This window comes from Colobus angolensis, unplaced genomic scaffold (assembly GCF_000951035.1).
Source record: "Colobus angolensis palliatus isolate OR3802 unplaced genomic scaffold, Cang.pa_1.0 Scaffold123, whole genome shotgun sequence".
Taxonomy (NCBI): domain Eukaryota; kingdom Metazoa; phylum Chordata; class Mammalia; order Primates; family Cercopithecidae; genus Colobus; species Colobus angolensis.
The window spans coordinates 6,345,841-6,369,460 of record NW_012113475.1 but is presented as its reverse complement, the minus strand read 5'-3'; the positions used below and the strand labels follow the sequence as shown (position 1 = coordinate 6,369,460).

General features: G+C 34.8%; 1 protein-coding gene across 3 annotated transcripts in view; it reads right to left on the bottom strand.

The window, feature by feature from the left end:
• The window catches only part of LOC105505130 (PDZ and LIM domain protein 5), a 128,495-nt gene that overhangs the window by 6,875 nt on the left and 98,000 nt on the right, over window positions 1-23,620 (bottom strand). Inside the window, exons 4-5 of one of the 3 annotated variants that reach the window (XM_011932843.1) lie at window positions 7,496-7,538; window positions 4,870-4,961 (exon numbers count right to left, since the gene is read on the bottom strand). In XM_011932843.1, the coding sequence (XP_011788233.1) occupies window positions 4,870-4,961; window positions 7,496-7,538 (135 nt within the window). Of the gene's footprint in view, window positions 1-1,632; window positions 1,650-4,869; window positions 5,289-7,495; window positions 7,539-23,620 lie in introns of all 3 variants that reach the window. The other 2 variants (XM_011932850.1, XM_011932833.1) reach the window with 2 other exon arrangements.

Here is a 23,620-nt window from a genome sequence, read left to right as displayed (position 1 = left end):
CTAGGTGATCTGGTTTCTCATTCTGGCTGTGCTGCCCACTTTTCCCCCATGCCCTGGGCAAACTGCAATCTACAGAAGCCTCATTTTCCTCAACAGTGAAATCAATGACAATTTCTCTGTGTTTCAGACTTCCTCTAAGGGTTTATGTTTAGCATATTTGAAGACACTTTGAAAACTACACAAATACAGGTTTACTGTTGGAAAAGATTCCCCAACTGCTCAAAAAAAAGGGGGGGGGAGTATCTAACCCAATTGTAGTATATGCACATCAACTGACTCATATAGCTTCAATTCAATTCTATCATCATTAAGAATAAATACTAATTCAAAGTTACAGAAATAAGCCCAGTCACAAGCAGGTGACAGGGAAATGCACATCAAAATTTGGCTTCAAAAGACCTAGGCTCAAATCTTAGCTCTATTACTTATAAGATGTGTGACTTGAGAAAGGTATGTAATCTCTTGGCATCAGAGTTTGAAGAACCAAATCACATAATGCATTTAGAAACACCTAGAACAATGAATAGTAATACCTAACGGATTAATGAATCTTAATCTTGAATTTAAAAAACTTCTATCTAACTTAAATGCTTGTTTTTCCAAATCCCATTCTCCCCCTTTACAAGTCAAACATTTTTACACTGGAATCTAGTAACTAGCCTAAGTCTCCATCCAGAAGAATTTAACTTTAAATGGACAAAAAAAAGAACAGGGTTTGGGGATGTTTACACTGGTATGCAATATTCCTATATATATAAAATGTAAAACTGTTCAATTAGTGAGACCATAGCCACAATGGAATGAAGTTGCTCTGATAATTCAGTAGTTGATTCTCTTGGATGTGTCCCAAGAGAGATACTTCGTACGTCCAATTCTACTTTATAGGATGATGCTAAGAAAAAATTTAGTACACGTTCAGAATAACTATAAGTTAACTAATAAAAATTATTTTTGGTTCTTATCTAATGTGATTTTTACCTATTTTTAAAGCTAGTAATCATCAGCCAGTGTAGTGTCAATACCAATGGAACATAAAAGTGAGGTTTGAAAGTTATACCACAGTGATTCCCAACATCTATACCAATAGTGACATTTAATCAGTTGGTATTTCTCTCTCTTAACAAATTTCAAAGGAGTGTGGACTTTCTACTATCCACTGACACACAACTGTACATATAGAGGTCTGAACCTGTCAGCAACATTGAATTAAAACTCTCTAGAAAAATCATAAAAGTTCTTAAGAGACCTTACCATTGGCTTTTGACACTGATTTGGACATCAACTCAGTTTTACGTGTTATTCACTAGTTGTATAAATGTTTATGCTTTCTCTTCTTTGTGTTCTACCAGTCTCGACTAATATAAATTACATTCTCCCAAGCACTGTTTCTTTTAAGCCAATACATAGCAAAACCCACACACATTTTATGACTTAAACACTACTATTTATTACTATAAAGCAATTCACCACAACATAGCAATACAAACCAAGCTTACTGAAAATACTAAATGTGGTTATTCTAAATTATGGCTCTTTTGCAAAATTTAACTTAATTTTGCAAAAATCAGGCATTCATGCTGTTTACTCATATATAAATCACCATATTTCCTCTCCAGTAATGTGGATACTAACTTTGTCACTTGTGTTTTCTGCAAAGAGAAAAGTATTTTAAAATATTACTACTATATCATTATTTTTTTAATCTTCCAAGGCCAGGTTCTTCAAAATACCACACAGGAGCTGTTAGAAGCAATTTCCGTCCAACAAAATTAAAATTATTATAACAGACTAAAAGACTTACCTCTTAAAAGCAGTGGCACATTATAATGCAAGGATATATGGGAAGGGAAAACGTAAATCACTTAAACTACTTGATGCAAAACAGCAATCCTTCCAGTCTGAAATATAAAGTCCCACTTTGCTCTTAGTAGAGTAGTAAAGAAAACAGCCAGTCATGACCAATAATTTGTACATACAGAAGAAAGGTTTAAAGTTTCTTAACATGCCTTAATCCTTACTCATAGGAAGGAACAGGAATGCTTACATACTATTAATTTAAAATATTCTAAAAATATCAACATTATGTACAGATTTCATGCTATTAGGATGAACAGCTAATTATTTCTTTGTGATGATGCTTCATTAATACGCATCTGTTTATGTCTTATGTTTATCAATGCTATACAAATTTGTGTGGAATAGCTGTCAAACTAGCTTAAAAACTAAAAACTGATAGTCCTCCTGGTGCTTTGAGGAAAAAGACAACCTAAGCATTTAACTTTACATCCTTCTGAACTCTTACCATTTTTGGTCATCGGTATGTATTATTTTTTAAATTAAAAAGTAACTAATATTAAGTAACAACTCTCGACTTTAAAAGAGTTTTGTTGTAGGTATTTTGCAACATTATAAAAATCTGGGAAATATAACAGTAACAAGTTTTGACACTGACTCCAGAAAAAGTTTGACAACTTATGCAAAAAATGCATCCATTAACAGCACAAAACACCTGCTCTTCAAAATGACACATCACTGACTAGTCAAGTGTGTAATTTATTTTTATTTCTGCAATCTAAATATTGTGAGAGAAAGGGCACTACCGATGTGTCTCAGAGTTTCACAGACAACACACTTTAGTTTCAGAGTAATCAAGTTTTTATTGTCCTAACATCTAGACATTTTAAAATCAAGCTATTTTTAAATATATCCAGTTTGCAAATGCAAAGCAGTAACTTGCCTGAAAATGATGCAAAATATGTAGTAATCTCTTTTCTCCTGAATTTTGCACAGTGCTGGACAGCAGGCATGTGCTTAATAAACATGATCAATTGATTAAGAAGCCATCATAAAGGCTCTATAATACTGCCTAGTTTCAGTTTAAAAATAATAAGCTTTAAATCATTTCAAGTTTTATCACCAAAGCCATGCTTATAAAACACAAAACTTAAGCTTGGTATTTTCAGATGTTTTAAATGCAGTACTTTTCCATAACCTCAGTTTGCTTTTACCTCTACAACTTTCCATTAAGAAGAGGTTTTTATGAGATTTCAAGAAGTGCTAGTAGAAAAGATTTTAGTTAAGACACTTCCTTCAATGGATGTTTTTCTACTGAACTTGGAATTTAATAAACGTAGTAAACTTCTGTTTTAGTCTTCTGTGTGGTTTGCATTTAGCAGACAGCATCTTTCTTTGCAGGATATCTACTCTGATTACTCAAAAATCTATTGTCTTAAACATACTTTAAAAAAAAAAAATTACAACCAAACACTCCTGAACACTCCGTACTGTTTCTCTTCCTCACATGAAAGAAAAAATAACACTCTGTTTTGAAGGATACTAGTTTTCCTCTCTCTCTCTCTAATATATATATATATATTTATTTATATATTTATATTTATATATATATATATATTAGAGAGAGAGAGAGAGAGAGAGAGAGGACTTTAGAAAGCTACCCACAAGCTCGAGACCACATGTACAGCCCAGGAGCTGTTCTTCCAGAGCTCCTGCTCTCCCTCTCTCAGCAGCAGCCTGGAGTTTTGCCACCTTTTCTTTCAAAGCCCCAAAGTTGCCATGGCAGCAGTGCTACAGAAAGCACAGCTTCTTCATTACAGGAATTAACATTTGGAAGGGATTATCTCAGAGAATGGACCTATCCACACAATTATTTTAATTATATTTTCCTGGGAACTGGCATTGGTAAAAATCATCAGGCCTGTAGACTATTTTCCTTTGTTTTCCTTTTAAGGTACATTTTTGTCACAATAAATCTGATCAAAATAATTTTAAATAAATGACTGCCTTAAAGTATCACCCCTGAATTCCAAAAGGAATAGAAAGACCATCATTATTCTCTCTTTCCTTCTTTAGTTTTTTCTTTGCAAGTAGGATTATTTTATAGAAAAGAATTATTTTTTAAAAAGATACTGTACATGACCTCTCATGGCCAACTTAAATCCTTGCTCCTCAACATAAATTCCTATCTGATAACATTATATTTGAACTGGAACTGTTAAAAAAATAAACAAACAAATAATTAAAGGTTGCCGAAAGAGAGATGTGTGATCTTATTACTACGTGTAGTTCAAATAAGTTAATAACTTCAACCAATTTTTTTTATAAATACATACCCCCAAAAGGGAAAAATGATATGAAACAGATTTTCAAAATGTTCTGCTAACATTATATATTTAGTGTCCAATGGTTTAAATTTACTCATTTTAAAAAATCTTTACAATGAAAGTATTTTAGAATTTGCTTCTAATGCTTTCTAAGCATGCCTTGCTGTTTCATTACTGTCTGCTTTTAAAGAATAAATTCTAACTTAAACTTATCTGAAAACAATGTTGCTAGCTCTCTGCTCTAAGCTAATGCTTCATATATAGACATGAGTCAAAAGTGGACTGGTTTTCCTAAGATTACTTCCTAGAAAAAAAAACACTTACAAATTCATGATTTACCCTCTCCTTAGGATGAGCTGCATAAGGTGACAACAACTGTAATCACTGTTTGAACTTCTGATGGCCTGTTTAAAAGGATGAAAAAATTGAGGAAAAAAGATTCAAGATTTGCCTTGCATTATAACTGCCAGCTGCTCAATGCTGTGTCAGGACTTGCAGAAAATGAGTTACAGAGATGTTACATGGTTCAAAACATGTCAAAATGCACAAGTAGGTTTCGAATAAGTGATAATTGCTTTGCAGAAAGTACCCTATGTATATAAAAGCCATATGTTAATGAGGCAAATAACACTTCATCTCCCTTCCTTCAAAGAAAGCTGGTTTTGGGGGAGGGGAATGTAGATTATTTCCTGGAAATTACCTGAAAGAAGAGTTCTGGTAAGAGCAGAAAGCACCCTTAGCCACCTACCCATTTTGCTGTTTACTGTCACCCTGGGATCCTCTTCTCTGTCCCTCTGCTAGCTCCTGAGAAGTCTCGGAACACACGCTGGTGACTGTGGGCTGCCGTGGGACATTAACTGCAGTTTTACCAGCGCTCAGTGCAGATGGAGACTGGTCAGCACTAAGATTGGCATTAGCATGCAGTCCAGATGCAGCGAACGGGGGAGGAGTGATGGCAGCCACGGGTGAAGGGGAAGCATGTGATGAAGTGGTCGCATGGGCTGGGGTGAAGGCAGACGATGGTGATGGGATGGATGTGACTTTTGGTGAAGACCCAGAACCAAAAGGCCGTGGTGCCTTATTGTAGGCCATGTTGTTTGTGGAAGTGACTTTGGACACAGCAGGAGATGTAATGGGCACAGGTTTAACTACTTCTTTAGGTTCTCCCTATGTAAAACAAAAATAAACATACACAAAACCACACCAAACACATGCAAAATATATTTCACTAAAAAGAACACAGAGCTGATTTTTTAAAAGACAAACACAATCAGGTTAGCAGCTCAAACATCACATTTCCAAATAAAAACAATGGGCTGATAAAGCACAGCATGCATGCTAACTAGTCCCAACATGCATAACACAGATGCACACACTAAGTATAATTTTTAAAAATAAAAATGAAAGTAGTTTCAAAATATTTCGGAAATACAGCAGGAAAACTATCAGAAAGCGTAAAGCCCATCATCAGTTTCAACCTAGGCATACTCCAAAGAAAAAAATTTTAAATACCCTACGATTAAAAAAACATTGCTAACTGAGGTGTTTTTTTATTTTAAAATATCCAAAGCCCATCTTTCCATCTTTCAAAGCCCACAGTTCCATTTTTCAAACATGTTTAATTTCTCTCCAGAGTGGAATTATTTGTTTCATGCAGGAGAATCAGCACATTTATAACTCTTTAAGTTAAAAAAAAAAAAACTAGGGAAAAAGTTTCACCTAACTCAGTAATGTGCAAGCTCTAATTAATAATCTTAAAGAATTTGAAAAAAGAAAACTTTAAAAAGCAAGCAAATAAACAAAACAAAATCATTTCTTTCCTGTAATCCACCTCCGTTTGTCTCTCTGAATGTTTTAAGATATGATTCAGAGACAGAATAAAATTCTTTTCCTTTTCCAAAATAAATATTTAATAGTTACATGAAGAAAAAAAAAATCTTTGATATTTCCTCATTGTCAGCAGCCAAAGAAAAAACAACTAGTAAGAAAGGTCAACTCTTCCTAAAATTACCAGAATTTGTATTTGCAAATCCTTATTCCAAAACACATTTAAAGTTAAAATCAGACTAAGCTTCCACAACATTCAAGAATAAATCCCAGGAGGGGGGATAACTCCAAGGTAGAGCATTAGACTTCAGATCAAGAATAAATCCCTACTCTACCCTACCATATCAAAAGAAAATCAATCAAATTTTTGAAAAATCATAGAATGGTGGTTCTACTGTTCAATTTTAAGAAAAAAGGTAATCTCAATTCATCCTTTTTTTTTTGAGATGGAGTCTTGCTCTGTCACTGAGGCTGGAGTACAGTGGTGAGATCTCAGCTCACCGTAACTTCTACCTCCCGGGTTCAAGCAATTCTCCCACCTCAGCCTCCTGACTAACTGGGACTACAGGTGTGCGCCACCATGCCCGGCTAATTTTTTCATATTTTTAGTACAGACGGGGTTTCACTGTGTTAGCCAGGCTGGTCTCAAACTCCTGACCTCGTGATCCTCCCGCCTCGGCCTCCCAAAGTGCTGGGATTACAGGCATGAGCCACCGTGCACAGCCTCAATCCATCTTACAGAAAGAAGAAAACTAATTGAGAAAAATAAGTAGCTTAGTGCCCACACGAATCAATACAGGTTGAGTATCCCTTGTTTAGACAGCTTGGGACCAGAAGCATTCAGATTTCAGATATTCTCAGATTTTTGAATCTTTGTAGAATGCAGGAGCATCCCTAATCCAAGAATCCAAAATCTGAAATGCTCCAATGGTCATGTGAGCATGTCAGTACACAGAAAGTTTGGGATTTTGGAGCATTTTGGATTTTCTAATTAGGGATGCTCAATCTGTATAATGAGTAGTTCAATAAATGGGCACAAATAAAATTAGGGAGAAAGTACCCAAAAGCATAAAACAGATATATATGAATAGTAGTTTGAAATTATTTTGAAGACATATATGCAAGAAAATGGACACTTGCCAATAACCTAAGAATACTCTGAAATGTAATTAAGTGCTTATTAATAAAATATTATTAAAGACTTACTGTGATAATAATTTTCAGTAACTACTTATTTATTCTCTTTAGAAAATATATGGATATTGGTAAAGATGGGCACATCAAAAGTGAACAGAAATGTAGGAAATCTGACATAAGTTATTGTAACATATGGCTTTGGAAATAATGTTTTATAACATCTATAATTACAAATGGTATGTGCTGATCTCCATTTTCCTCCTCATCCCTGAAGGAAAAGAACTACAAGGAAAATTGCACTGAGACTATAAATTAAATGAATGTCAGTATGGTCTGAGACAGAAATGGGAATTACAGTAGCTCAGCAAGGACAATCAAATGATACCCTGGATGCTAGCTTAGAAACATACCTTTTGAACGGGAACCGGCTCAGGCTTGGGTGTAGCAGATGCTCTGGGGAAAAAAGAAAGAAAAAGAAAAAAAAATAATGAATTTTTATAAACTTGCAGACTTCTTAATGGAATTTTTACTATTATAAGCCTTCATATACTGAATCATTGGAATTTATAGTTTCATAATTCATAGTTTTTACTATTCACAATCTTCTAATTTGTTCATGTAAGTCAAATGCTGCAAGATTCAACATTTCACACACTAGCTATTCAATATCAGTCTCTGGTTCTCTACGAATTCAACTGAGGAATGACAAACATCAATCCTGTTTGTGAGTGCACCCATGTTTAATCGTTAAGGCTATCCCCTATCTAAAAGGGTAAAGTATAATAAACATGACCTTCTGATCTTTGAGTGGCTCCTCAACCATCTAATCTGACTCCTATCTCCAATAGTATCTGTCTTTTCTCCCAACATCCATGAACAACATCCACAGGATATTGGGTTTCTGTGAAGATGCTGAATACATTCTGGTTGAATTGAGTCAATGAATGAATATTTATTCTGTGTTCCTATTCTTAAGTGTTTATGCAAGTTAATACATTTATTTTGCTAAAAGTAAACTAAGTTCTTCTACTAGGCTATAATTTCAGTAAAGGCAATGACCATGTCCCATCTGTATATGTATCAGCATAGTGTCTGGAATGTAATAGGTCATCAGTAATGAGTATGGAAAAGACAGAGTGAAGAAAAAGACAAAAATTCATGTATATAACTTGACTATTTCCAAATTCAAATTAATTTTTATTTTAAATATATGCTTTTGTATTATATGTTATTATTGTGCCTTTGGTTAGCAAGGGCTTAACAGTAACAATAATTAATTTGGAGAAATTATCTCTTATAATCTTAACCATACCCAAGTAAAAGCTATAGTTATCCTAATTTTTCAGAGAAGAAACTTCAAAAGAAGTGTAGGTAAATTGCTTAAGATGGAGCTGAGGTCCACAATTGTTAAATATAACAATATACTGGTTGTATTCAAGGACATGAACTAAATGACTGGGAAAGCCTCTAACGTTTTAAAGCCTATTTACTTAGTGTTAAGGTATATGTTACGTTTAATATGCCAGTAGCAATTTGATTCCTTTCATACCACACCGGCTGGAGGATAACACATGAAGCACAGAATTCAAGAAATGGAAGCATAGCAGGTAAATACTAAGTGATGCTAATTTTAAGCTATAAACCATGAGCTTGTTTTACTTTAAAGACAACAGATCACAAACAGAATATACTAGCACAGGATATTCGGTCTCTATGAGTATCATCTAATAATGAACACTGATCAACATTTTTAGCAACTGAATTTTCCAAAAACAGTTAATTTGGTTAGCTATGGCAAGCACTGAGAATTGGCTAACCTAATGCGAGGTAGTAATGGACGTTAATATTCAGTTACTGCAATACGGATTACACTCTGTGAAGTTGCCTAACCTTCCATGTGTACTATTTAACAGAAAATTTCTCTTTTAGCTTGTAGGGTTATTATAATGAGCAAAGGAAACAAGTTCAAGCAAAGAAGAGTGGAATCCTCCTTTCAGTGAAATTTCATAGTAAGATATAATCACAAAGGATCTACTCATTAAAACCACCAAGACATAACAGAAAGTTTGCCAATAGGGAGGATGGTATCCATTTTCCATCTGCACCCCAAGATGCAAGGGGTGCTTCTTGTAAAATAAAAGCAATTTGTAAAAACAGGACATGATGTTTAACAGTCATTGGGCTACTAAACTTAGAAAAAATGCATATATTCTATGTCTCTAAAAAACCCCCTAAGTTTTTTATAAGTGTCGGGCTAATTTAGAGTGTTAGCAACAACAAAAGCATTAGAATGATTAGTTTTCATTAATTTTGGAGTCTAACCTTTTATTTTGTTGAGAAATCATAAAATGAGTCCCAAAATATTTTACTAACTGAAAGCTCTATAAAAATACTACTTGAAATTTTCAATTCACATATAAAAATCTAAATCTAAAATTTGAATGTTTATCCTGCTTGCCTTCTGATAAAGTCTCAGAAGTGCAATGACATGAATTAAGACAAACAAGCAGGGAAAGAGGGGCAACATGCCTTCAAAATCCCAGGGTTGAGTCCATTGCACATTAAAATCCCAAACACCTTTTTGCAGAGAAAAAAAAAATGGACTGGCTTATAATTAAATGTCAGATAAAATAATTGACATTAGATGCAATAAAAATTAGTTCTTCTAGTTTAATTATTTAACCACCAAATGAGTCAAAAATCATTTGAAACTTAAAAAAGAAGGTTCCTTAGAGTTACTTTATTACATGCTAATCAGGGGGTTGTCTGACTTCTGTTTGAATATTTATAGAAGCTCACAATTTTGGCCACATAAATTTTGAAACTTCTGCTTAAATGGTTTTCATCTTAGCGTGCTATTTGCTTACTGAAGTAAACAGAAGAAATCAAATTATCCACATTACATTTAAAAAACTGGGAAAAACATTTATAACACACGATATATGTATATAAAATGTAGGCCAGGTGTGGTGGCACACGTCTGTAATCCCAGCACTTTGGGAGGCTGAGGCAGGTGGATCACCTGAGGTCAAGTGTTCAAGACAAGCCTGGCCAACACGGCAAAACCCTATCTCTACTAAAAATACAAAAATTAGCCAGGCGTGGGGACAGGCGCTTGTAATCCCAGTTACTCAGGAGGCTGAGGCAGGAAAATCGCTTGAACCTGGGAGGTGCAAGTTGCAGTGAGCCGAGATGGCGCCACTGCACTCCAGCCTGGATGGCAAGAGTGAAGCTCCATTAAAAAAAAAAAAAAAAATTTGTAACATGTATTAGTTACACTTTAAAAGATCAGTAAGCTACAGAAATCTTATATTTAATTACATATTCTTATGAGACTACAACTACTGTGGTTCAGATAATTTAGAATACTTAACAAATGAAATCTATAAAACAGATGAATAACAAAGACACTGGTTTTAAAAAGCAATTGTTACTAACTCTCAAGAAACAAAATATAAAAATATACCACCTTTTCCTTACAACTGTGTACAGATTTTGTTAATGTTAATACATAATGCTTGTGAATACTTCTAAATGTATTCTTCTTCCAGTATTGGGGAAGAACTATATATTAATACAGGTCTTTTGGAAAACGGCATTTGTTGGTTAAAAGCCCTGAAGAAAGATCATGTCCTTTGACACAATAACACAATAATCTATTAGAAGGAAATAATCTGAAATATGAAAAATACAACGTATAAAGGTATTCGTTCGCCACAGTGTAATAGTGCAAAATTAGAAACATCTATTAAATATACAACAAAGAGGAAATGTTAATTTTAATATAATACGCTGAAACACTATGCAATAATTAAAATAATTCTTAGAATTCTGCCTTGAATGATAAAATGCTTACTTTATGATATCAAGTAAAAAATATATAAAATGACATATATACATAATTGGTAAATGGGAAAAAATGGATGGAAATACACGAACATTTAGGAGAGGTTCTCTCTGAAAAGCTACTTTTTTCTCTTTCATGTGTGTGTTTTCCATATTTTGTATAAAACAATGTATGTGTACTACTTTTATAATACAAAAGAGTATTTCTCAAAGTATATTTCATGGAAAAGTACTTTCCAAAAACGTAAAAGATTCTGTTATCAAACATATCTGGAAAATATGGAGTTAAAGTTACAAAGCATCTTAGCTACAGGTCTTCTCAAAGTCTTTAAATGCTCAAAGAAGAAAATACTGTGGATTGTTGCCCACGCTCATTTGAAGGAGAACTCATTATTTAGGAAACATTTCTCAAGACTAGAGTTAGGAGGAGAAGAAAAACCCTCTGGGAAATGTTATTTTAAAAAAATATTTAAAGAAAGAGTAAATCTTTGTAAAGTCTGAAATGTTTATTAAGTCTCCTACAAGTGGCTAAAATTAAGGGAAAGAAATGTTATAATCTTTAAAATTCTCAAACCCTTTTCTTATATGAATTATCTTTCTTATCAAACTAGTACTTTCTTGAACTTTATGTTTAAAAGACCAAGAGCATAATTTAATCAATGCTTAAGGAGGAAAATCCTATTTCCTTCACCGAAGTGAAATATATCTATTTCTAATATTCCTTGGGGAGAAAATCCTAATATGTGAATAAGGAAACTTATTTCTCAAAATTAGAATTGTTGTAATTGTCTTCCTTTCCTTTTGACAAATATTGAGCATCTTTTACTTTAACAATGTCATAGATTACATAACAAAAATTGTTAAAGGATGTTTAAAAAATTGAGGTATAACTATGAAAAAAATTCTTCCTACCTTTTTCTCTTCAAATCCTGGCAAATATACAATGGGATGACAGACCCCCTTTGAACTACAGTGATCATCACAAGTCACTTTTGTGTAGTGTGAGCTTCAAACCAGCAGAGAGAGATCTTGTCAATGGCTTTGTGCTATGGGCTCAACAATTTGCTTATTGTTCACTCTCCTGGTGTGAAGCCACTGTTCAGGAGTAAGCCATGATGGTGAGATACCAGCGCCTCAGCCCAGTATTATCCTCAGTTCATGAAATTCAAAGAACAAAGCCATCAATGTGGCTAGAACAATCTATTTGAAGTTGATTGACTTCTGTAAAAGTAGTATCCAAAATAAAAATCCCTGATACATTATAACCAGTTTCAGAACCTCTACCTGAACAGTTGAAGGGAGTTTTAAGTGATAACTGACTATATTACAAACTAAAATTGTGATGTACCGGTTAGAATAACACATAGGAAAAATTATGCCATAAATAAACTGCAGTCTTATCAAAAATTAGATGCAAATGAATCAAGCTAAACTGCATCTTTTGAATACCCAATGCAGTGTTATACTAAAGTTATGTTTTTAACTAATTAATGTAGTTTCCTAAAACTGCTTTATAAAATAACGTTTTTTAGTTAATAAGGTTCTGAATGTTCACATTAGCGTTTAAGAATGAGGAACTAGACAACAGAACTAGAATGATAAAGATTATGCACATTACTCATTATGTCTTGGTGACTCCCTCAAACATCTAATATACTTAACTCATAAACAATCATACAGAAAAAAAGGAGGGTGTTTGGAGATGAGCTCTTATCTAAGTTTCCCACACCATGGCCATCTTTGGATCCACTGACCTTGGGACCCATAAACACTAGGGTACATCATTAATCACTTTAATTGCAAAGTTGTCAATCTGTAATAACAAAGCAACTCTAGAAGGAAAAAAGTGAGCACTCGAGTGCAGAAGGATGTCTTTCTAAACAGTTTCCTCACACTTTCTTGCATATTCAGCTAGTCTACTGTTCCAAATACTCAAACCTTAAACATTTAAATCACTATGGCAATGTATTAGTAGGTTTTTCTAAACGGTTTGAGATTATGTAAAGATTCTATTTCCTATAAACAAAAGTACAAAATAGTTATATATCAGCCTAACAGTCTGTGGCTTATAAAAGACTGTACTCTCCACATACACACGCACTCACACACACTCTCACTCCTTTGCTCCATCTTTGCATCTTCTCTTACTATAGGAACTAACATGTACATTTTTTTTTTCCTACAGAGAGAAAGAAATAACCCAAAGCTGGTCAGGCTTTTTGAAGAGTCAAAGAAAGAAGGAAAAAAGACAAAGCAGCAGAATTGCTTTAGCCCACGTGAGTACCAGTGGCCCTCTGTGCCTGTGCTTGATTTTAAATTGAGTGTGGCTCTGATACATATCCAGAACAGGCAGTTACCATTTCATAATTACAATACTTCTCTAAGTATATCTAATTATAATATATCTAATTATAATAATTCTCTAAGAATTATAATTATAATAATTCTGTAAGTAGGGTGAGTGCTTTTCTTGTCATAATCCTTTTCAGGTGGCCATGCAAGTTTATTAGGGCTTGAGAAGAAATTTTCATCAACCAGATATAAGTCAAGCCAGAGAACCAATGGATGGAAGAAAGAGAGAATTAAGAGGGTATTAGGGCAGAGTATGACAGATATCACCCCAATTTGTTATTTTAAAGTTCAAATGATTAATACCTAAATACCTGAAAATCACTAAGAAAGCAAGCATTTTGTCAAGCAGCAAGCAATTCAAGCAAATTTAAATTTAAGTAGCATAAGTGGAAACAAAGACTAACAGCTACCTTAAATTTACTCTATGTGCTCTATGTGCCAGGCACTCAACCACATACCAATATACTATATTTTTCACTTATGATAATCTCATGACTTAGGCATCATTTTCTCATTTTACAGATGAGAAACTCAAACACAAAGGGGTAAAATTGGACAGGCATGCTGGCTCGTGCCTGTAATCAATCCAGCACTTTGGGAGGCTGAGGTGGGTAGATCACCTGAGGTCAGGAGTTTGAGACCAGCCTGGCCAACATGGTGAAACCCCATCTCTACTAAACATACAAAAATTAGCTGGATGTGGTGGTGTGTGCCTGTAGTCTCAGCTACTTAGGAGGCTGAGACAGGAGAATTGCTTGAACCTGGGAGGCAGAGGTAGCAGTGAGCCGAGATCATGCTACTGCACTCTAACAAGACTCCGTCTCAAAAAATAAATAAATGAAAAAACGAACAAATGAAGGGGTAAAATGACTTTATCAAGTCATCCATCCAGTTTGGAGTGGGAGACTAGTTAACATCCCAAATGTTCTCCAAAAACTTTGCTCTTCAGCACAAATTGTTTGAATTTCTAAAATCAGTGCCAACCCAAGCAAAATGGCTTTCCAGTGTCACCCTCTCTTCTAATCCCTCACCATGGAGGGGGCCATTTTGTGGGAAGCACACTTATTCCATATGGGTACAGGTCATCTCTAAAGGTAACCACAATCCAAAATTATATAGAATCATGTCATGGAAGAAAACGAATCAACAAAGATGTCATTTCACTCAATGTGACAAAAAAAAAAGAAGTCCAAAACAAAATTCACTGTGGGCACACCCCAAATTGACTTCGTGAACTGGTGATATTCCATGTAAATTCATTTGGTCAAAGCCTCAATCTTCTAAAGTATTCCAACAAAAATATGACAATTTGTTATCTCCATAGGTATATTTATTTTAAAATATTAGTATATGACATATTTTTAAGAATAAGTGTTTTATATATCCTATAATTTATTTCCATACATCTTTCTTAAAGCTGTTTTCAAATTATGTGCAAAATTTCACAATATTTTACTTGATTTCAGAGGGAGAAAATTTATTGTTGTAATTCTACATTTATTTCCATAGTAACAGTTTTATGAGGGAAAAAAAATTTCATTTGCCCATTGTGCCTCATTTCCACACTCAAAAATAACTTCAGAATCTTTTAAAGAAAAAAAATCCATTTTTCTAAAGAGTATTTATAAAATTTTTACATCAAAAGAATGAAGAGACTGCATAATTTTAGATGTATTCAAGGATAAAAGAAATTTCAAATTTAAGAGTAATTCATTATTACTATGGAAAAAATTTCATTACAGTGAAAATACCATTTCAATAAAGAGTTTTCTACAAACAATCTATTTTATATGTCCCACTGTTAAGAAATGGCAAATTTTATTATACAGAGCCAGAGAGTAAATATTTTAGTCTTTGTGTGTCAAATGATCTCAACTATTCAGCTCTGTCACTGTAGAAAGACACAGACAAAACCTAAATAAGTGACCATGGTTGTGTTCCAACAAAACTGCAGTAAAAACAAGTGGTGGGCAGGATTTGACCTGTAAGCCATCATTTGACAGCCTCTAGTTTAGATCATGTTAAGGTTTTGATTATAACAAACTTTCTAGTAAGTAATTCTACATGACCATGGCTCTTTTGGTCTCTAAACCTCGTAATCATTCTGCACAATGCAAAGCCCTAATTATAATATGTTCAGACACTGATATAAGAAACGAAAGTGAAATGTATTATTCCTTCTGTGGTTGCAGGACACTACCTTTAAATTCTTCTTATCTCCTCTACCTAAAATGTTTACACTGTTTACAACTGTTTAGATGATCCATCTGAACTTCCATATCACCCATTCAAATGAAATTCTTACCACACAGCACTGATATTGAAGTTGGTGAAGGGCCAGATTTAATATTATTGGACTAGAATAACATTTTAAGCACTATTTTTAACTCTGCTAGTCAGCACTTCAGTTCATTTGCTAATAAAAGATAAAGATTGCTAAAAACGTCTTTCATCTCTGCTTCTACATACTATAAATGGAGCTACTAGTAATTATTTTTTAAAAAATCCTAAAAGAACAAGTGAAAAGGATGCACCCTGCATTTTTACACAAGGGAAGAGACTGACAAGTATAATTCCCTTCTTTCCCATTCTTTTCTACCGAAACTCTCTATTTTTTAACAATCATGAACTATAGTACCTTTAGGAATGAAAAAAAAAAAAAAAAGCAGCAGCAAACTGTACTAGAATTGCATTCTCTAAAAACTTACTAAGGTCCAATGGTAGGTAATTACTTCTACCTGATAGATTTTCTCTTCCAACTTCAATCAGGTAGATAAAAAATACATTTTTATCAACATAGTACTTCATTACTAATATAAAAATAATAAAACTTGCAAAGCAAATTATCTGCCTCTGAAAAACTAAAAGTCTACATTTTACTGGCCTTTTCGTGACACTACTAAAATGCCCTTAAAACATATAGCTAAGATTCGTATTAGGAGACTAAGCATCAATAACAGAACCATATTCAAAATTCTATTTCACAGGCTTTAAACAATGTATATAAAATTAACTGCTTCAGGAAAAACTTGATAAAGGTCAGATGTTGAATGATGGTCATATATGGGATAAGAGTAGTGTAAGCAAGCACAGTTCATAACTTCAAGTTTGACTACTTATTTTTTTCTTCCTTTCCAGAAAAGCTTAGAGCCCTAAAGAGACACAGAGTTCCTGCCTTTCATATTCAGGCCTTCTCTTATGAAGCTCTTTGTTGATACAGGAATTATTTGAGGAATAGAACAAATACTGAATAAAGGTTTTATTAGGCACCACATAGTTTATTTGTTGACACGAGGGTCATAATACCTCCCTTGCAGAACCTTTTTGAGGATGGAATGAGGTAATGTATGTAACATATCTAGTGGAGTGCTTGACACAAAGTAAGCAGTGATAGATGGCACCTTCCCTATAAGCAGATGACCTGACTCTGGAGTTCTGGAAATTATTCTGTGGCTGATTATATACTGTTAGAATCAAATCACTAACAGGATCAATTTCAAGGAAAACAATAACAACAAAAAAAACCTAGAGATAAGCAAGAAAATATCACTTAAAGAGTACCTACCAAATGTCAATAATTTCACTTGATCCATTATATAAGTTATCTCATTTATTCTTCCTGACAAAGTAGTATGTTCTCATTTTAAATATAGGAAACAGAAGCTCAAATACGCTAATTTGACCAAAACTTAGAATATCAAAGTGACAGAAGCCGGATTAGAACCCAAGTCGTCCAGAAGCCTATATGCAGCCCTAACATTCCACCTTCTAGCTGTCTTCTGGAATAACATCAAAGAGAAAGTTATAAAATAACTTTGGTAAAGAACTTCAGAGAGTAATGGCTTCAAACAATGAATAACTACTTTCTATTAACAAACAGCTATTCATTTTCAATGACATGTTTACAGAATGTCATTTTCAGTTTAATTCAAGTAAACACAGAAGTTACTCATTGTATATAATATATATATATATGTCTTTGTGTCATCAATATATACAGATACATAATATATCTACCTATCTATAGTCTGAACATTTTACAGACTGTACAACATGCATATAAATAAGAGAGTAAGTTCTTCAGAAAATTCTCAATGAAAGCTCAGTAAGTAGATGCAAAAGCAAAGAACTGGTTTCAATCCATTGTTCTTTACTTTTCCGGAAAAGAGGAGTACTTTTTCCCCACAGCAACGGGAAATCTCTAATAATTTCATTTTTCAGCGGGATGGGGTTGGAGGTTCCTTAGTGAGTATCTTCTCTGGTGCTAAATTGGGTGTTCTATTTGATATAGTAACCAGCTTCCGACATTAGTAGTCATGCAGATCACAAGATACCACATCACATAATCTTCTTGTGGGTCTTGAGAAAATAAAGGAAGTGGCATCATGGTCCCCATTACAACTATCGATGGTGACATGCTACCAATAACAGAATAAAATTAGATTTTAGGACTGATGTGTGCCCCATGATACAGGGCGTTGCATACTGAGCATGCAAGATTTACAGAAATAACTACAATGGTTCCTTTCTAATTTTGTTTTGACTACACATTCATATAACTGCGTATATACCTAATCACTGAATAATACATTTTTTATCGTGTTCAGCTCTTTTTGAATCAGCCTGTACTTTCATAAACATACAAACAAACACTCTTTTGTTATAGTCAGACTCCAGCTCCTGTCAACCTGTTAATCCTGTAAGGATTACTATGGCCTTCTACATTACCAGAAACTATTTAACCAATCAACTTATCATTCCTGACTGATAATGATTTTACTCAGCATCATCACTTCAAGTTCAAGGGCAACACTCGTGCTGTGTCTTTTCCTTAAAATAATTTATTTCATTAATTTATTAATTAGTTCCACAAATATTTATTAAACCCATGACACAGAAGGCTCTATTGTAGGAGGTGGGGCAACAGTAATAAAACAGATGGGCTGGGCGCGGTGGCTCATGCCTGTAATCCCAGCACTTTGGGAGGCCGAGGCAGGCGGATCATGAGGCCAGGAGATCAAGACCACCCTGGCTAGCACGGTGAAACCCCGTCTCTACTAAAAATACAAAAAAATTAGCCGGGCATGGCAGCACGCACCTGTAGTCCTAGCTACCTGGGAGGCTGAGGCAGGAGAATCACTTGAACCTGGGAGGTGGAGGTTGCAGTGAGCCGAGATGGCGTCACTGCACTCCAGCCTGGGCAACAGAGCAAGACTCCATCTCAAAAAAAAAAGGACAAAATTCCTGCTTTGACAGTGCTTATCATCCATTTGAGAGAGGCAGACTAACAAGCAAAATATTTCACATGGTAGCAAGTGCCATGGGCCATAATAAAGCAAGACACAGGAAAGGACACACTACTTTATACAAAAGGGTCAGAGAAGGCCTCTCTAATGAGGTGAACTCTGAACAGAAACCTGAAGTATGGAATTCCTGGCAGTCCAAATATTGAGTGCAAAGTCCTGAGGCAGGAATGTACTAGTGGGACTAGAATGGTTCCAGGAAAAGCTGGGGAAAGCAGTGAGAGATAAAGCTGCAGAGATGGCTGGGGGCCAGAAGACATAAAGTACACGAACCCATTACAAGAACTTGGTCTTTTATTCTGAATAAGATAGAAAAGTATTTCTAAGGCCGGATGCGATGGCTCACACCTGTAATCCCAGCACTTTGGGAGGCTGAGGTGGGCAGATCACAAGGTCAGGAGATCTAGCCCATCCTGGCCAATATGGTGAAACCCTATCTCTACTAAAAATACAAAAATTAGCCGGGTGTGGTGGTGCACACCTGTAGTCCCAGCTACCCAGGAGGCTGAGGCAGGAGAATTGCTTGAACCCGGGAGGTGGAGACTGCAGTGAGCCGAGATTGCACCACTGCATCCCAGCCTGGGCGACAAGAGTGAGACTCTGTCTCAAAATAAGAAATAAAAAAAAAAAAAGAAAAGAAAAAAGAAAGAAAAAAAGAGGAAAGTATTGCTACATGCAGTACTTCATTTTGGAAGAAGGTTAAATCCAAATCTCAGTGTTAAGCAATAAATTAGCCTATATATATATACACACACACACACATACACACACACACACACACACACATATATATAGATATATATATGATCTGTAAAAGCCTACTTACTAAAAGAAAGGAAGAGAGAAGGAATAAAAACTGCCCAAATCTTAAATATATTGTGATGAACAAATAGAAAACAACAAAATATCTAATTTGTCTTCCATCTTTTCAAAGTATGAGACATGCTATTTGATGTTCACCTTTATATGCACCCTGTCCTATGCTAATACCAGAGGCACATCTCTTTTTCTATTCCTGTCCAGGCTAAACATGTTAAATGGCAAACCTTTTTTGTAAAGTGAGTATTTTTAAGTATTTCAATAAAATTTAAGGGGATAAGTATTCCAGCATTCAACACAGCCTTATTAGGAAAATAAAGTCAGTCTACTATCTTGTGTGTCAAACACATGAAATGAGGATTCTTCATAATCTCAACTTAGCTTTTTCCAGTTATGTAACACTTAAAAAATAATTTTGGGTGAGTTTAGATATTTTTAAAAATCTGGATGTATTCAGAGTCAAGGAATTTAAAAATTAGTGACCAAATGTGGTTATTTTAGCCATAGATAGGCCAAGTCTATCCTTGTTTAATAACTTCAAGATGAGCCTTAAATTTCACCTTCATTAAAAAGTAGATCTTGCCCAACATCCTTATCACTAAATCTCATATTATTAAATTAAGTCAAGGCATTCAAAGTGATAATATCTACATCTAAAAATAGGAATTTAAAAGCCAGCTAAATTTTCAAATATTTATTTTTACTACTTCTTATATTATTTGTGATTTATCTCACATTTATACCATCACAGAACTGAAACTCATTCAACTGTTTATTAATATTCTTTATTTTTGTTTATAGAAAACTGAATTTTGTTTATAATAGAAGACTTGTTTATATTACTGTTGATAATTTAATGGATTTTGTTGAAAATTTAAGCTAAATTAGAATTCCAAAGCTTTTCAATATTAACAAAGTATTAGTACCTTTTTCTCTAACAAAGGAACCACAGAAAACATAAATTATATTCTTCTTCTTCTAATACCTTTTCTACATTACAGTTAAAAAAATCTGAAACCACAGTTAAAAAAAATTAGCAACACATTATGTCTAATTTACCAAAAGGTAAGCTTCTTAAATTCCCAAGAGAATTAATGCACCCTCTCTCCACCACTCTTTGAGTCTAATAGATTAGGAAATGACCTAAAATGCTGCTAAACATACACAAGTCACAATGTATGTTACTCATCATGGAAGCTCAACACCCAAACTGGACTATACTTATTCAATGGGACAAATCCACTAAGCAAAAAGCTTGAAAACTGTGGCAATGTGAAATTGCTACAAAAGTTCCTAAATGCTTATTCTCAATTTCAGTGCTTATCTCCCTGCAGACCAGGAACAAACAGTTCAGACTGGTAGCAGTCCAGGACCCACAGATTAAACAGCACTGACCTAGAAAACTGTTTTCACACTTTTATCACAGCGGGTATCAGAAATACATTTTGTATCATTTATCTACCTAATACAAGTATGAAGCAATAACATACATATTTTCCTGTGGAACCTGTTAAAGTATATTATTTTTATTTACAAAACAAAACAAACTAGCTGGGGGCAGAGGATGCTGGTCTTGACCCACAAAAAACTGAATATATAAGCCTCAGTTTAATAAACACCAACCTTGACTCAAAGGTGGAGATCTCAGAAAGGTGTGGAGGCCTGAAAGGTCACATAATAAACATGATGACTGGCTAATAGGGGTCACAAACAAATGTCCACTGAATTGCAGTGAAAAAGCCCATTCATAAAATACTATTAGACTATTTTAAACTATTTTAACTTTTAAAAAATTATGCATGCAATAATATCCTCAAAGACATAAAATAAGCAGATCTACCAACAACACAACAATTAACACAGAGCTCTGGCTAGGACATGTCTGTAAAGCTCATCGCCACCAAATTTGCTTTTGACATAATCAAAATTACTGAGAAGAATAGAAATGCTGACCATAGATTACTATATGTGTTGTGCCAACAATAACATCCTGTAGCAAGTGCTTATAAAACTGAACTAGACAAGAGAGATTTCCCCTATTTGGCAATGAGTAAAAATGTGAAGACACTGATGCCTATCTCTTAAGATAAATAATCTGAAAAGTATTAGATTCCTTGGTAGGAGAAAAACATACCCTCTAATCCGAGTTTTCCTTACTTTGGCTCTAAGGATCCCCTAAAAGACTGTCAGAGAATGGGATTAGGAGATTCCTGTCATATTAATTTCCTCTTTTATTAGAGTCACGGAAAGATCTGAGACGTTGCAAAGGATAACAACCAGTGCATAGAAAAAAACATGTGTTCCATGCTGTGATCTTTAAAAAAATAACGATAAACGAAAAAGCACGTATATAACTCTAGCATCAAAGTTACTGACTCCTCTCAAGATAATGATCCGTTTCTCCCAGAATTATTTTGTAACTCTTTTGGCTGCTTTTCTAAAATGTTCTTGCTGAATACCAATGGTGAGTTTTTAATTCAAAAAACTTTCCCTTAATTAGCATCATCTAACTGGAATAAGTTGTATTACTGTATCAGGGGTTCTTGAGGAGGGGGAAGGATGAATTGGCCCATAAGATCTCTTGAAGCCCAAGGGAACTTGAATAATAGCCCTACCACAGAGCCTGTATCATGCAGTGTTCTTCCTCATTCTGAAAATCTGTCTATGTTTGTCAATTATTTTATTTTTCTCAGGAGCATATTATTTGTAACAAGGTGGAAGGAACTCAGCACAGACTGGCAAATAAACCCGACACTAATACTGACTTCAAAGACAAGCAAATCATAGGTACATTTTTAAAAAACCGTCTAAGTCAGCCGGGCACGGTGGCTCATGCCTGTAAACTCAGCACTTTGGGAGGCCGAGGCGGGTGGATCACGAGGGCAGGAGATCAAGACCATCCTGGCTAACACGATGTAAACCCCGTCTCTACTAAAAATGCAAAAAATTAGCCGGGCGTGGTGGCAGGCGACTGTAGTCCCAGCTACTCAGGAGGCTGAGGCAGGAGAACGGTGTGAACCCGGGAGGCAGAGCTTGCAGTGAGCACTCCAGCCTGGGCAACAGCAAGACTCAAAACAAAACAAAACAAAACAAAACAAAACAAACACCTAAGTCTTAGCCAGGTTAATTTGATAGGAAATATAATACAGCCTCAAAAATGTCCATTATTCCAGAGCTAAAAGCAGACTGCCCAGATTCTAACCCTAGCTCCTCCATTTACTTAGATGTTCAACCTGGGGCAAGTTACTTAACCTCTCTCAGTTTCCTTGTCTGTAAGATGGGAACAGTAATAATAAGGTACTTATAATAATAATAACAAGGTACCTAGGACACTAAACCCAATACTGTTTTGTGAAAGCCACCTCACCAGACTTATTTCAAAAAATGTCAGTTCTTGGCTGCCATAATAATGGGAGAGTATGGGAATAATGAGAAATGAAACAACTCAGGTCCAAATTATCCATAATGTATAAAATCACCCCTAAGTTCCTAGAGTGAAACTAAAGTCCACCTGTCTTCTAAACAGTTTTCCCAATTAGCAACAACCAGGGCTTGGTGGCAGCTACATTAGTTTCTGTAAAGTTCAATCAAAGAGAAAGCAGTTATATGCTAAATCACCAAGGTGAACTCAATGACTCCTTTTCTGAATTCCCCCCAGGCCCTTCACTGAATCCTAGGTACAAGGACAACACCTAGGCTCACCATGACCTAGAATTACATGCATTTGTCCCCAAAGGCAATGTTTGGGGGACAATGTGGGTCTTGGATGCTTCTGAGCCATCACAATGATTGGCAATGGAGTCCACGTAGATAAGAAACAGTCACAGTCTGGCCAAAGAAGAAGCTTTGCTCCTAGTCCCCATAAAAAAATCCAACATATTAAAATTTTCTCTACAAGTACTTCCAACTATTAAGTTCTATGAATAAAAAAAGTTATGATGACACAAATAGCCAGTGCCAAAAACATGTATATTACTGTGTATCCAACATGTTTCTTCCTTTTTCATTTGCATCAATGGTTATAACCCAAAGGCCTAGTCATAACGGCAATAAAATACAATAATTACAGAACAGAGTAGTAGCTGCATTCATGGACCACACCCAAGGCATACCACAATTAATGTTGAGATCCATATTTGAGGAAAATTGGACTTGCATTATAATCTTTGTTCCTGTTTCAACATGCATAACATCTAAGAGTTTGGCTTTCAACCA